The 15,285-nt window shown below is 37.1% G+C and overlaps 1 protein-coding gene across 4 annotated transcripts in view; it reads right to left on the bottom strand.

The window, feature by feature from the left end:
• Positions 1-15,285, bottom strand: part of hipk2 (homeodomain interacting protein kinase 2) — a 184,135-nt gene that overhangs the window by 138,921 nt on the left and 29,929 nt on the right. For all 4 annotated transcript variants that reach the window (XM_005158993.6, XM_005158992.6, XM_005158991.6 and 1 more), the window contains 1 exon segment: positions 752-1,898. In XM_005158993.6, the coding sequence (XP_005159050.2) occupies positions 752-1,898 (1,147 nt within the window).

The raw sequence follows: 15,285 nt of genomic DNA on the forward strand, positions 1-15,285 counted from the left end.
TTATTTTCATGCACAACTGTGGGTTCGCTATGAAAGAAAAAACATATCAAATGCTTGCCGTAATCATAACTCTAAAATGCGATATGATCATTTAAATGAAGTGCACACTTTCGGTTTCATTTTGACTGCTAAGTGCTTGTTCATACTTCGCACGCGGCTCCCAAACGATCACTCTGTACCACAAACAGAATATTATTTGCAACTGTATTACCTGTTATCCGCAACATATGCAGGTTCTGTTCACTAAAGTAGACGTGCGCGCGTCCATCATTAAGTAGAGTGCATGCGCGGTCACGGTCAGCAGCTTACGTCATGTGTGATTTCCCGGCCGCGAAAACATCATTATATTAAGACAAAAATGACATTTTTAGGTGAATTATACCTTATAAATACAGTATGTGACTCATTCAACATCATTTGGAGGTGTCAATGTCACTGAGCAACGTATGTGAAACAATAAAAAGACTCGTGCAGCCGCCTTTGCTTCTCCCCTGAACTTAAAAAAAATATGATTGGCGGAATCGTAAAAATGCTGGATTAAGATCCTCTAGGGGGTCGAATCGAGATCGCGATCTTTTAACGATTAATTGTGCAGCTCTAATGCAATCCTTCCAATAGGCAACAATAGCGTAGGTGACATCTAATGTAAATATCTATGAGGCACAAGAATCTTGATCCAGCCAAAATATCCATTCAGAAACCAAAACAAAGCAATGATTCTGATAAAGGGATGACAAGACCAGCACCTTACCTATAGTATCTAGATTGCAGGTAGGTGGAGCACACCGCTTTGGAGACGTGACTAGCAGATCCGAAGTCGATCACCTTGACCCTGTAGGGTTGGCGGGCTGGGTCTACAAGCATGATGTTCTCAGGCTTCAAGTCAGCGTGGATCAGTCCTAGGCTCTTGAGCTTCATCAGGGCAGTGGCGACCTGCTGCAGGATCGGTCGGATGTACTTGAGCGGCAACGGGCTGAACTTGTTCTGTTTGAGGAAGTCGTAGAGGTTCTGCTCCAACATCTCAAAGACCAGGCACGTGTGGTTCTTGTGCTGGAAGCACTCGTACGCTCGAACAAAGTTGTAGTCGTCCGCACTCTCCGTGCTCAGCCGTGCCAGTATGCTCACCTCAATCTGGCCCTGCCTCGCATAGGAAGGGTGGTTCTTCAGGATCTTGATGGCCACGATCTCACTGGTGCCCCGTTTCCAGCACTTCACCACTTGCCCGAACGTCCCTCGACCCAGGAACTCCAGCACCTCGTAGGTGTTGGTCATGGAGCACAGCACTTCATGTTGTAGGAGCTGATAGTCGCCCTCGCTGTTGGCTCCACTGTTCTTGGATGTGGCCGTGGTGGAGGCAGTCGCGGTCGCGACGGTGGCCCCGCTCTGCACGTTGTTCTGGATCATGGGTGCCGGCGGCTGCTGCTCCTCAACCACATGCACACTACTCCCACTACCACTGCCGTTGTTGTTGTCAAGTTCCTCACTTTTGCGCTTAAGCCCGCATCGCTGGTAGGTGTCCAGCAGACTGACGGTGCTGCGGCGCGTCAGGTTATGGCCTCCGCTGCCGCTTCCGCTGCTACCAGTGCTGCCCAACAGTTGACCAGCTGCCCCAGACGTGCTGCTGGCTGAGGCCACAACAATGTGCCCCGAGCCGGCCGGGAAGAGTAGGGCCTGTTCGTATGACAGGGAAGAGTTGGAGACCTGGAGACTGGCGCCGTTGATGCCCACAGGGGCGACTGAGACACTCTGCTTGCTGTTCTGACTGTAGACCTTGCTGTGCGTGCCGTACCCTGTCATATCCCAGTTGCAACTCTGCTCCACCTTCAGTTTCTTCACGCTAAAGAAGGCACTTGACTGGAGAGTGTGAGGGGAGAAGACTTGCACTTGCGAGGCCATACCTGAAGGAAGAGAGAGGGAGAGGGAATGTGAGACTTGGATTGAAACTCGAGTATAAGCTTTAAATAAAAATCCTACAGGTCATGGCAGGCCAGTTTAATAGAGTCAGAGTCCAGATGCTAACTTATAAAATAGCCGCTGTACAAATACCTTGCACACTTTTGATTTGATTGCTCAGCAGTGTTGAGACTTGAAACCAAAGTTGAAGGAGTCAGCTTCAGGGCAGCACCTGGACTGATTTCACCACATATATACGCATATATATTTATGAACATTTCTACATAAAGTGAATCCACGTGGTGAGAAAATCCACACATGCACATGTATTTTTCCAGTAAGGTTTGTGGCTACTCCTGTAGCAAATCCAGCTTTTTTTGTAAAACCTTGACAAATTAAATGAAAAATATTTTCAGAAGAACATTCCTGACAAAAATTTTTCAATACGCTTGTGTTAACCTGTATAATTTGAATATGTATTGATATCCTTTAATTATTGATTCTTTACTGTCCCCACAGACTTTCTATAAAAACAAATGTACTACGCATGTAAGGACCACCAAAAGTCATGGTCATTTGCGTGAGTCTCAAGGAATGATTGCAATTTCCCCCACAAAAAAATGCAGCCTATGCATGAAACGCATTGCGGCGTTAACCTCAGAGAGATGCACATCACTTTTCCAGAGGCATTTACAAAACAACAAGAGAGCACTTAAACCTGAAACATCTGAATAACATCTCAACATTAGATCCTCAAAACAAAACAACAGAAGCAGAACTGAGGGGGATTTGTGCTTCTGGGAACTCAGAAAGGACAACGCTTCTCGAAGCAAACAACAGTCCAGAAATAGCCGTCACGAACAGCACAGTTTGTAGTGCTAAAATAATGATTACAGTTCGGAGAGGATTACATTCAGCGCGTGCTGTAATGCACTATTTACAGAATCTCCAAAGTGGCCTGAATTAGTGCACTAGGAAATAAAAAGGCTGCAATTCTCACCACACATGCAGATCAGCTCGCAAATAAACCGCTCAAAAGAACATCTTAATTTCATAATCTGCCTTAAATATGAATGAAAATGTATCTCTGAGGCTCAAATATACAAACAGTGTTTTACCATTTTCTACTAGTCATACAGTTGAAATCAGAATTATTTAACACCCTTTGAATTTTTTTTCTGTTTTAAATATTCCAAATGATGTTTAGCAAGAACATTTTCACAGTATGTCTGATATTTTTTCTTCTGGAGAAAGTCTTATTTGTTTTATTTTGGCTTGAATAAAATTTGTTTTAATTTTTTAAAAGGCATTTTAAGGTCAAAATTATTAGCCCCTTTAAGCTATATTTTTCTAAATTATACGGCATCCGCTGCGTAAGAACGTGCTGGATGAGTAGGTGGTTCATTCCTCTGTGGCGATCCCTAATTAATAAAGGGACTAAGCCGACAAAAAAATTAAATAAATTATTACATTAAAATAAAATAAAACATTAAAGAAATTAAAGTTACATATTCTATCATTTGAACCAGACAGGCATAGCCTACTTTCATTGTGTTATGATTATCAGCGATCAAGCGGCTGCAGATCAATAACGAACTACAAATCGGCAATTACATGGTCGACATATACTGTCATGCACCACACACACCTGTTCAGGATCAACATTGATTACACACACACAGCCGGATGACCAATATGAACCATTTACATGGACTATACACAAAGCACACACGCACACATCAGTGCTGAGTCTTGTTATCTGTTTTTGTGACATTATAACTCGTTTTCATTGCCTTGTCATGTAAGACCCTTGCCTTGTTTTATTGTTTACTCCTGTCTGCTTCCTGCCTTTTGACCATCCTCCTGTTGTATGACCACGATGCTGGATTTGTCTGTATACATCTAATTGCCCCTGTGTTGACCGTTGCTTGCCAGACCATTCTCCTGTATTAAACCTTCATTTGGATCCGCACTCCTTTGTCAGCGTCCTTCACATTACACATTGAATATGCATAAAATTACGTGAATTCGCAGTGTTATTAGACATTTGTCATTACAATAATGTCATTGTTCGCCGCCAAACTTCTTGCTGCTATTCCCCTGATGCTGAGCAAAGATAGCCATTTCTGAGCAGCACCTAGTTTGCATGATTGTTTCAGAGCTAGGCCTAAATAATAATAATAATAATAATAATAATAATAATAAATAACATAATGATGAGTAAGTGATGTAAAATTCTAATGTTTTCAGTAAAAGCTTTAAAAATGTTGTCCCTAGGGCTTTAAAACCCTTATAGCTGAAATACTTTTATGATTCTTTCTGACCTTTTTAACCCACATTTGGGATAACCATGAACTGTCACCATAAAAACGTTGAATGTTCCATGGAAAAACGGTAAAAAAGGTTTGTGATGACATTATGACAGCCTGACCGGAATATATCATCCCTGCAAAGGATATACAATGGATCTCTTATGATGTTTTCCACACAAACGAACATCTACTGTATAAGACAAACAGCTTTTCCTTTGTGGGCTCATCTTACAAACAGATAATGAATCTCATTTAGTTTTAGGAATTTCTTGACGCAACACAATTGCCAAGACAGGAAAACATAGAGGAAACTTACATGAACACTTCATCATTGTCTTGATAGTAACAATTTAAAAATGACCTTCCTGATTCTCTGCTTTCGTTTACTTAGATTTGACAGTGTCGTTGAATGATTTCAATCTGGCTTCGGCTTTCCAGTGCAGGAATTCTTGGGGTTTTAAAAGTCGATTAAACACTCAAAAGATGCTGACTGTACAATCTACACAGCATATGCATTCACAATCCATATAAATCCTAACCTATATGCAGTGTTCATAATCTATCCCATACAAACCAAAACAGCACACACTATGTTGAATTTATACAGACCAAATGCATCATTTATTTACCACAGTATCTTCACATGAGATAATATACATTTTATAATTTAAATAGAACTTCCCAGGCAATTTGTTGATGGAGCTAGCAATGAGGAACATCCGCTATTGCTATTAGGAGCAAGGGCCCTATGTTAATCCCATAAGCTACTAGGCCAGATGTCACTCCTTGGATTATGCTTTTCTTTGCCAGCTCTTTAAGCTAAAAATAATTTGTACATGGTCAGTGGCTCTCTGTCTGTCTGCCTCTGTGTGTGTGTGTGTCTGTGTTTGTCAGAGGTAGGGATGGAGCCTGGAAAGTAATAAATCTCCTGTAGCATCGGCTGTAGCATCAGTTGGATCGTCCCTGGAATTCTTTGCGTCAGACATGAGTGGTAATCTAGTCTGGAGGACAGCTGATGCTTTAGATTACCCCAGCGCAACAACTCCACTACTCATCACGGCTAAGTTATGAGTGTTTTTGCCGCGAATTGGTCTAATCGAGTCCCACCCAGTATCAGGTTATGCTCATCATTGCATTATGGAAGGGAAAGAAATTACTATTACAGAAACTACATCCTCCTAGTCAACGTTTCAACCGGTCTGAATGCTTTTGAAAGTTCCTGCATTTGAATTAAAGGGATAGTTCACCCAGATTTTATCTTAATTCTGCTGAACACAAATTAAAACATTCTGAGGGATATATAGGGTAAAAAGCCAACATCTATGGTCAAAAAAAAAAACTGTGGAGGTCAATGACTGTTTTATTTCCAAAATTCTTTTAAAATAGTTTAAAGTTTAATTTTTGCTGATTTAGTCCACTTGGGTCCCTCTGAGAATCGTAAGGTCTTGCCAGATTATGCTCATCATCACATCATGAAAGGAACAGAAATTCAGGTCTACATCCACCTAGCAAAAGTTTCAACCAATCAGAATGCCTTTGAAATTTCTTTCATTTGAATTAAAAGGATAGTTCAACCAAAAGTCTAATTTTACTTTCCATTTTCGTTTTGTGAATTTCTTACTTCTGTTGAACACAAATAAATATATTCTGAAGAATATTCTGTTAAAAAAAAAAAGCAGCCACTAATGCCTATATTTAGAACATAAAACACAGTGGAGGCCAAAGTCAAAGTTTGAACCAATCAGATGGACTACAAGAGCTAAATTTTTTATTTTTTTTTGCTGATTTTGTCCAATTGGGTCTCACTGAGTATCGTAAAGTCTTGCTAGATTATGCTCATCCTCATATCATGGAAGAAACAGAAATTCACGTCTGCATCCTCAGCCAAAGTTTGAACCAATCAGATGGACTCATTTATTCATTCATTCAATTAATCATTCATTCATGCGGATGCCCTTCCAGCCGCAACCCATCTCTAGGAAAATCAAATGGACTCATCAAGGCTAATTTATGTTTTGTTTTTTTTGCCAATCTAGTCCAATTGGGTCCCACTGAGTAATGTAAAGTTTTGCCAGATTATGCTCAAAATCACATCAACGAAGGAACAGAAATTAACGTCTACGTCCTTCTAACCAAAGTTTGACCCAATCAGAATGCCTTTGATATAAGGGATAGTTCACCCAAAAGTCAAATTTTACTCTCGATTTCGGTTTTGTGAATTTCTTCTGTTGAACACAAATAAACATATTCTGAACAATATTCAGGTAAAGAAAAGCCACTAACGCCCATAGTCAGTACATAAAAACAATGTGGAGGCCAAAGTCAAAGTCTGAACCAATAAGATGGACTCCTCACGGCTAATTTATGTTTTTTTTTTGTTTTTTGTTTTTTTTGGGCTGATCTAGTCCAGTTGGGTGCCACTGAGTATTGTAAATTATTGTCAGGTTATGTTCATCATAATATCATGGAAGAGGCAGAAATCAACGAACATCCTCTTAGCCAAATTTTTAACCAGTCAGAATGCTTTTGAAATTTCCTGCATTTGAATTAAAGGAATACAGTAGTTCACCCAACAAATTAATTGGCAAAGAAAAAAAAAAGAAATGAACAAATGAAAGCAGGACGGAATAAGGTAAGTAAAAAAGTACGGAACGGCATTAGATTAAACAATAAAATGAAATAACAAACAAAAAATAAATAAATGAAAGAAGGAAAGACCAAAAAAGAAACAATGCAACACAGAAAAAAATAAAGATTTTTAAACAATTCCATTATTAACTTCAGATGAGATAAAAAAAATCAAATCAAATTCAATCAAAACCAACGAAAATCTTTGTTATTCTGACCAACTGTCATTCTTTGAAAATACAAAAAACAAACAAACTATAAATTACATTATTTTTATTGTAAATTTGAAAATAATGTTGGTGCTCATCCACACACTTTTTTCTTCTCCCGTCTTTGAAGCGCCACGTTTTTTTAGAAGTTGTGTCAAGTTAAAAAAACTCAACTTTCACACTCAGCCATGTCAATGTCAGTTCCAAAGCAGTGAACTAATCAGAAGAACTCGGAGGCGGAGCAAGCAAGGCAACTCTCTGGGTACCTTCATGATCTACTCAGCACTTATTTAAAAACCTTAAGTTTAAGACGTGAATGTGAATCGTGAATAATCCCTTAACAGTTCTTCATAGAATAAAACAAATACTAACATCTTAGGTTAAACTTTTACTCGATGTTTTTTTTTTTGCACAACAGCCATGTTTTTCATTCCGAATGCACAACCCTGTTTCAAACACAGACACATTGTTAACCAAATCGCAGTAATTTAATTTAAAGAGAGTTCAAACGGTCAGAATGTTATCTTCAAACAACAATGCATTCATTCCCACTGAACCTCAGTAACTCTGCAGCTGTTCAGCGCGAGTCTGATCCAAGCGTTTACAGCCTGGAGACGGCAGCCACCGTGAGAATGATGTTTATGCACTGATATCGTAGAAACTCAACTGTTGACGTTTATTGGAATTTCTCAACGCTGCAGCGAGAACACAAGCAGTCTGCGCTATTGTTTCGTATTTACAATGCTGGAATGCTTTTGGCAGTGCCAGCCAGCTTTCAGCATACACACACACACACACACACACACACGGTGGGTCGGTTTAATGCACTGCCTCCAACATACCAATGGGCTATTCATCTGCCCTATACAAGCAATGTGTTGAAATGCTAATGGTCAGTTTATTGCGGGATGAACCATTACTCCATTTGTTCACGACTGGATAATCTACTTTTTTTTCTTTGGAAGGAATGAGGAGATCTCAGATTAAATAGAGGCACCGGTCCAAACTTTAAGCTTGTTTACTCTATGGAGAAGAAGTACATGGAAAAATGATTACGAATAAAAAAGCCTATAAATTATATAAACATGGCTGCTGTCAGGCTAAAAGGTTGAGCACAAGCGCCTGTCCTACGAGAGCTTGTTTACTATTTATATATTCCTATTTTCTCCAATAGGTTCCTACCTCACAATCCTGAATGCATGTCTTGCGATTGTGAGTTCATTTCTCTTATATTGCCAGTAATTCGCAGTTTACATCTTGGTATTCTGACTATTTTCTTTTATGTTCGTGTCTCTTCTTTTCGATTAATAATTAAAATATGAAAATTATGTTAAAAACTTTAAATTGCAAGACAAAAAAAACAATTCCAAGAAAAAGAAACTGAATTTAAAACAAATGTCACGATTATAAGATATAATTAAATTCGAAATGACAAGAAAACAAGTCAGAACTGATGTACATAAATTGTGAGAAAAATATATATTTTTAAAAATTCAAAATATACATTTTAAAAACAATTAAACAAACAAGCTAATGAATAATAAGTGTATAATATGCATAAAGCTATGTACACTCACAGGCCACTTTATTAGGTACACCTGTCCAACTGCTTGTTGACGCAAATTTCCAATCAGCCAATCATGTGGCAGCAACTCAAGTCAAAATTTCAATTATAGCTAAACAGAAATATTTAAACGGTATAATTACATGACATATAATAAAACATTAAATAATAAAACTTAAAATATTTTTTCCAAATAAAATTTTATTCATAATTTTTTTTTTTTTTAATATTGTTGCTGGAATGAAAACTAAATATAAATATTTCAAACAAAAAATACAGAACTGATTCAGAATTGCAAGAAAAAAAGGTCAGAATTCCAAGTTTACATCTCACAATTCTGAGTTTTAGTTTTGTTGTAAATCCCATCTCAATCCCATTTTAGTGTTTTAGTGTTAGTGATGTGCTGCAGAGGTCTGCTTGTTCTCCTCTGTGTGCTCCAGGACAGAAGCACTGGGGAAGAAATCAGTGGTTAATGAATTGACCTCCGCTTGTCTAGACAAAGCATTATCCCCCGTGGCTCGAGCGATGCCCACTCCAGCACACCATCAGGGGGGAGAGGACGCACAACCACCGGCTCTTCACAAAACACTTTTTCTACTTCCAAGTCCTTTACAGTACATACCTCTCTCTATGAGATATAGGCATTTGCTGGCACTCCTGCGGTATCTCGTTTCACCAGGTCTGGACTGATCTTTTCCAGCTCTCCAATCCTCCATTTATTTTGTCCTTTCTGTCCTCTCTCTAACAATCAAACCATCTCTGCTGACAGGCTCTCTCATCAGACTTTGAGTTTTGTGATTTTTCTGACATGACAAATGATTTTGTAGTCATATTAACATGCGCAGCTTATAGATGTTTTGTAGATAATGTAAATAAGAGAAAACATGCGGAGTAATTAGTATTTTAGGTCACACTTTATTTTAATGGTCCAATTGTTGAATTTAAGTTGCATTGCATCTACACGCCAACTAATTCTCATTAGATTATAAGTAGAGTTTGGGGTTAAGTTATAGGGTTAGTGTAAGTTGACATGTACTTGCAAAGTTTCTTATAGTCAGTTAAATGTCTGTTGAAGGAGCAGTATTAACAGATATTAAGCAGACAGTCTACTAATACTCAAATAGACCATTAAAATAAAGTGTTACCGAACTTTCTTTATTTGGCGTCACTGTGAGATTGCAATGATGTAGTTTTGGCCTGATTGTTATATGGTTACTAGGGTATTCTGCATGGTTGTTAGGTTGTTAGATAAAGTCCAACGGCAAGCCTCGTTTTCGACTGCAAATTAATGGGATTTTACCAATTTGGTGAGATATTTCTAAAACTATTAGAAATTAAAGAAAATATCAAATTAGAAATTAAAAAAACAATTAAATTAACAAAGTAACTTTTTACTTATTTTTATTTATAAAATTTTTAAATTTAAAATATCTATAAAATAAAATAATAAAGGTTTTAATAAAATCAAAAAATCTAAATAAAACTATTTACATTAAGTCTAAATTTAACATTTAAAATAGGGGCGACACAGTGGCTCAGTGCTTAGCACTGTTGCCTCACAACAAGAAAAGTTGCTGGTTTGAGTCCCATTCCACTGTGGTGACCCCTGATGAATAAAGGGACTAAGCCAGGGGTGTCCACTCGGTCCTGGAGGGCCGGTGTCCTGGAGAGTTTAGTTCCAACCCTAATCAAACACACCTGAATCATCTAATCAAGCTCTTGCTAGATACACTAGAAACTTCCTGGCAGGTGTTTTGAAGCAAGTTGGAGCTAAACTCGGCAGGACACCAGCCCTCCAGGACCGAGTTTGGACACCCCTGGACTAAGCCGATTGAAAATGAATTAATAAATATGATGAAGTACAATAAATAGAGCTATATATTTAAATGTTTAATTATTGTTTTCGAATATAAAATATTTGTATTTAAAAGATTTATTTTAAAATTTAAAAATTCAAATATTGACTAAGTCTAAACAGAATATATTTATATATAAACAAAATAAAAAGATTTTAAACAAAAAAATGTGAGGAAATATTGATTAGATATTTAAATATATGCTACTAAAATAACATCTCTTAATGAAGACAAATGTTAAATCAATTTCAAAATCAACGGTACAGCAAGAATAAGCAAAGTTTTTTATTTATATTTTCTACTGAAATTAATTAAAAAAAAAATTATATAAAACCAATACAAAAATTTTTATTCACAAAAATTATTAAAATATCTATAATATTATTTTAAGGGCCGACACGGTGGCGCAAAAGGTAGCGCTGTCACCTTACAGTAAGAAGGTCGCTGGTTCGAGCCTCGGCTGGGTTAGTTGACATTTTTGCATGGAGATTGCAAATTCTCCCCTTGTTCACGTGGATTTCCTCCAGGTGCTCCGTTTTCCCCCACAGTCCAAATACATGTGGTACAGGTGAATTGGGTAAGCTAAAATTATCCATAGTGTATGTGCGTGAATAAGAGTGCATAGGCTTTCCCAGTGAGGGGTTGCAGTTGGAAGAGCAGTCGCTGCGTAAAACATATGCTGGATAAGTTGGCGGTTCATTCAGCTGTGGCGACCCCTGAGTAATAAAGTGACTTAGCCGAAAAGAAAATGAATGAATGAATATTATCCTAAAATAATGCACCAGAAAACCTCTGAGAATTCTAGATGTTATACAGCTGCGGACACTCACAACAATATAGCATCAATTTTGTACCCCTGTACAATAATAATTCATATTCTTACGTTACTGTGAGAGTTGAGTTTAGAGTTTGGGTAGGGGTGGATGTTAATAAAATACATTTCAATGGGCAATTTAATAAATGCTGTGAATAATACTCTGTATGATTACTGTTTTTACATTACTGTAAGGGTTGTGGTAGACGTTAATAAAACAATTTAATGATAATTTAATAAATAATATAACTGCATCCCTTTTAGCAACAACCCAAACCTGCTCTAATAAAAGCCTGTATCTCCATGATAATGAAAGCTCTGTTATTTCCCCATTCATCAGCTGCTGTTGAGTATATCTCTCACCTCCAGACCAGAGAAACTGGAGACAAAAAAAAAAAAGAGCTCCAGGATGTTCCTCATCTCCTCCACGCTCTCACTGAAACAGCACGGGCTCATATTGATCAGCCGGGCCTCGTTTAACAATCACATCCAAACCTATTTCTGGAAAGGAAACGTTGAAGGCGGCTGCAACATAAATAAAGCATTAGCACTTAGCGCTAATGTTTGACTGGCTGCTAACGCAAGCTGCTCGCTCACACCTGATAAAAACCCGTCTGTCTGCCAACCAAATCACTAGCTGAGCCGTTTCAAATCAGTCACAATCTAAACTTAGAGCAAACTGATGCTTTTCTGTACTAGTATGTGGAGATACATGTCCACAAAGTGGGATCAAATTAGCTAATGTGTCTGTCGTTGTTTAAATATTAAACTTGTGTAACTCGTATTGATATATAAACATGAATTGTTAATTAAACCGTTTAGGAAATGTGTAATTTAGTTATATTAGTGACTGGACTGATTAGCATTCTGCAGAGTTCCAGCCTCAACTAGGACGGAGCTTATGATACAATGTTTCAATCAATCTCATGTGCGTGCGTGTGGTAGCTGGTCACGTGACACAATAGCGCAAATTTAGGCGCCAGTGTTTGAATCCCATCCTAACGGCATCATCGTGACCTGTGAAGGCAAGTTAATTTCCTTAATATTTGCATGTAAGACTATTCATTACTCAACAGAGAATATTGGTTGTAATTTCATGATAGATCCGTTCAGTAAAATCCTCAAATAAGGCATAAATCATTTGAAATCCTTGTCATTGAGGCCATTATAAGCACCGTCAGACAGGAGAGAGAGCTGTTTTTTTTCCTGTGATATATTATTATCAATAATAATGATATGATTATGTATGTATGATGATTATGATTATTTATTTATTTATTTATTTATTTATTTATTTTTATTATATATTTTTATTCATTTATTTTATTTAAATTTATTTATTGATATTTAATTATTTATTTATTTTATTTAAATGTATTTTTTATTATTTATTTATCTATCTATTTATTTATTAAATTTAAATTTATTTATGTTTGTTTTTATTTATTTAATTAAAAATTATTTATGTATATAATTTTTATGTATTTATTTATTTTTATTCATTTATTTATGTATTAGTTTTTATTTTTTGTTTTGTTTATTTATTTATTTATTTATTTATTATATATATATATATATATATATATATATATATATATATATATATATATATATATATATATATATATATATATATATATATTTATTTATTTTTTTCTCAGATTGTTTTAAAATTTACCTCTCCAGGGACTGCAAGTGGAAAATAGCAACCTTGCTAAAAACCTAGCACAAAGCATCTTTCCCCTTTTCGTAGTTAGTGTAATTTTCATATGTCTGTAAAAAATAAATAAATAAATAAATAAAACACGGAGCAATAATCATCCATCAGTTAAATCCTTGTCTGATGTGGCGTATATGTGGGCTACTCATGAAAGTTTGTTTTGCAGCAGGTTTTCGCTGCACTGTTGGCACATCAAAAGAATAAGACCTGAGCAACATGCCAGAGTTAAACCACAGAGCCAAGCCAGACACAGATGAAACAAGATTCACACACACACACACACACACACACACACACACACACACACACACACACACACACACACACACACACACACACACACACACACACACACACACACACACACACAAACACACAGAACATCCTGCAGCTCAAAGAACAGATAAATGTGGTGCCCCATGACTAAAGCGATCCTCTAACAACAACAAAAAAAACTCTTCTTTACCGCAAAAATACAAAAAAACAACATCTTAAAATTACCCAGAGCTCAAAGTGTTACCAAAGTGCAAAAGAGAAGTTTTAGCCCTGCGTTTAAATCTTAAACAAAAAACAGCAACAGCTCATGAAGCTCTTCAGCGTCATTTAAACACAGCGTGGTTTTCTGGAATTCTGCACATCTGTCATCTGCCAGTTCAGTTTGTGTTTTCCATCAACTATAATCTTTACACAAGTGACGGTTCTGGAGAATACCAGAGATAAACAGACACGGCTAATACGCCAAAGTCCACGCGGAGGATACATTATGAGCGCTTCTTCCTGCACATGCATCACACTCCATGTGTGTGTGTGGCCGACCTCTGTAACCGAACAGCACAAACTTGTACAGAATGATGGGAAAGCATTAGAGGACTCTTAAAGGAACACTACACCCTTCATTGAAAATAGGCTCATTTTACAGTTCCCCTAGGGTTAAAGAGTAGAGTTTTAGCTTTTTTTTAGTCCCTTTATTTAATCTTGCTGTCTTGCGAAAGCACTTTTAGCTTAGCTTAGCATAGATCATAAAATCAGATTAGACCATTAGCATCTCACTCAAAAATGACCAAAGAGTTGACATAATGTTTCTCTAATATCATAGCAAAGTTGCTTGATTATTGAACTAGATTGAGCTAAATATGATACTGAATATTAATTTTGAGCGATATTAATACAGAAGAGTCAAGCTTTAAATAGAAAAATTATGGAAACTCGTCGGTCATTTTTTTGCTAGATGCCAATGGTTTAAATCTGATTCAATCAATCCAGGCTCATACTGAAAACGTACTGCTACATACATTTTTAGACAGAGCTAGATATGTCCCAGGAGCTACATTTTTTGGAGTTTTTGTTTTCGCAAATCCACCAGAGTCCACTGTGTATGCTTTCTGAGATCTTGCGAGTGCCATTCGTGCCTGCTGTTCTTATGTACAGTAAATCCACCAGAGGACGCTGTCGACTGGCTGACTGACTGACTGACCAACCAATAAACTGACCCACCCTCCTTCTTTCCTAAACCTAACCAATAGTGATTTCAAAAGCACTGATTGGCCCACCCACTTCCCAAAACCCAACGACAGTTTTAAATAGCAATCGAGAAAAAAAAACCCTTGAATGATTTTTTACCATGTTTAACCTTATTCTCACCCTGCTATTTACGTATTAGTTTTATTTTTTGGCTTCTGTTTTTGTCTTAATTGCTTTCTGGAACTGTTCTTCGCCGAATTCGAACACCGTCATCATCTCCTCTCTGCGTCTCAAGTCGGCCAACATACATGGTGATCTACCGTACAAACTGGTAACACCGGAAAAGCCGTTCATACGGAGGTAAACAGTCAGCTAATAAGCACAAAAAGGAATGGCGTCATACCACCTCGTAGCGTTCGCTTAAGTGTGTATTTTTCGCAAGCGGGTTTGCGACAGGAGTTGGGCGGAGGATCGGCGATGCCGGCTCAGCATCGTGTTGTCTATTGGCCATCGGCGATGGACGCTGGCATCGTCTATCGGCCCAACCCTACTGTCAATGAAACATACGAGGCAGAATTGTTCAGTTCAGTTATTTACTGCTGTATTAAACATAAACAAATGATAGTATATAACAGCAAAAACAAAATAATCCAATAAAAGTAGGTGATACTATAGTTGTTTATAGTAAAGGGAAATATTTAGCAATAAGAATTATATTGTATCTACATTTACAAATCTTCATTAATGAATTACACTACATAATGTATCATTAGTAACAATCCTGAACTAATAGTAATAACCATAGTATACTTTAGCCTTTACTATAGT

Source organism: Danio rerio, chromosome 18, assembly GCF_049306965.1.
Source record: "Danio rerio strain Tuebingen ecotype United States chromosome 18, GRCz12tu, whole genome shotgun sequence".
Classification (NCBI taxonomy): domain Eukaryota; kingdom Metazoa; phylum Chordata; class Actinopteri; order Cypriniformes; family Danionidae; genus Danio; species Danio rerio.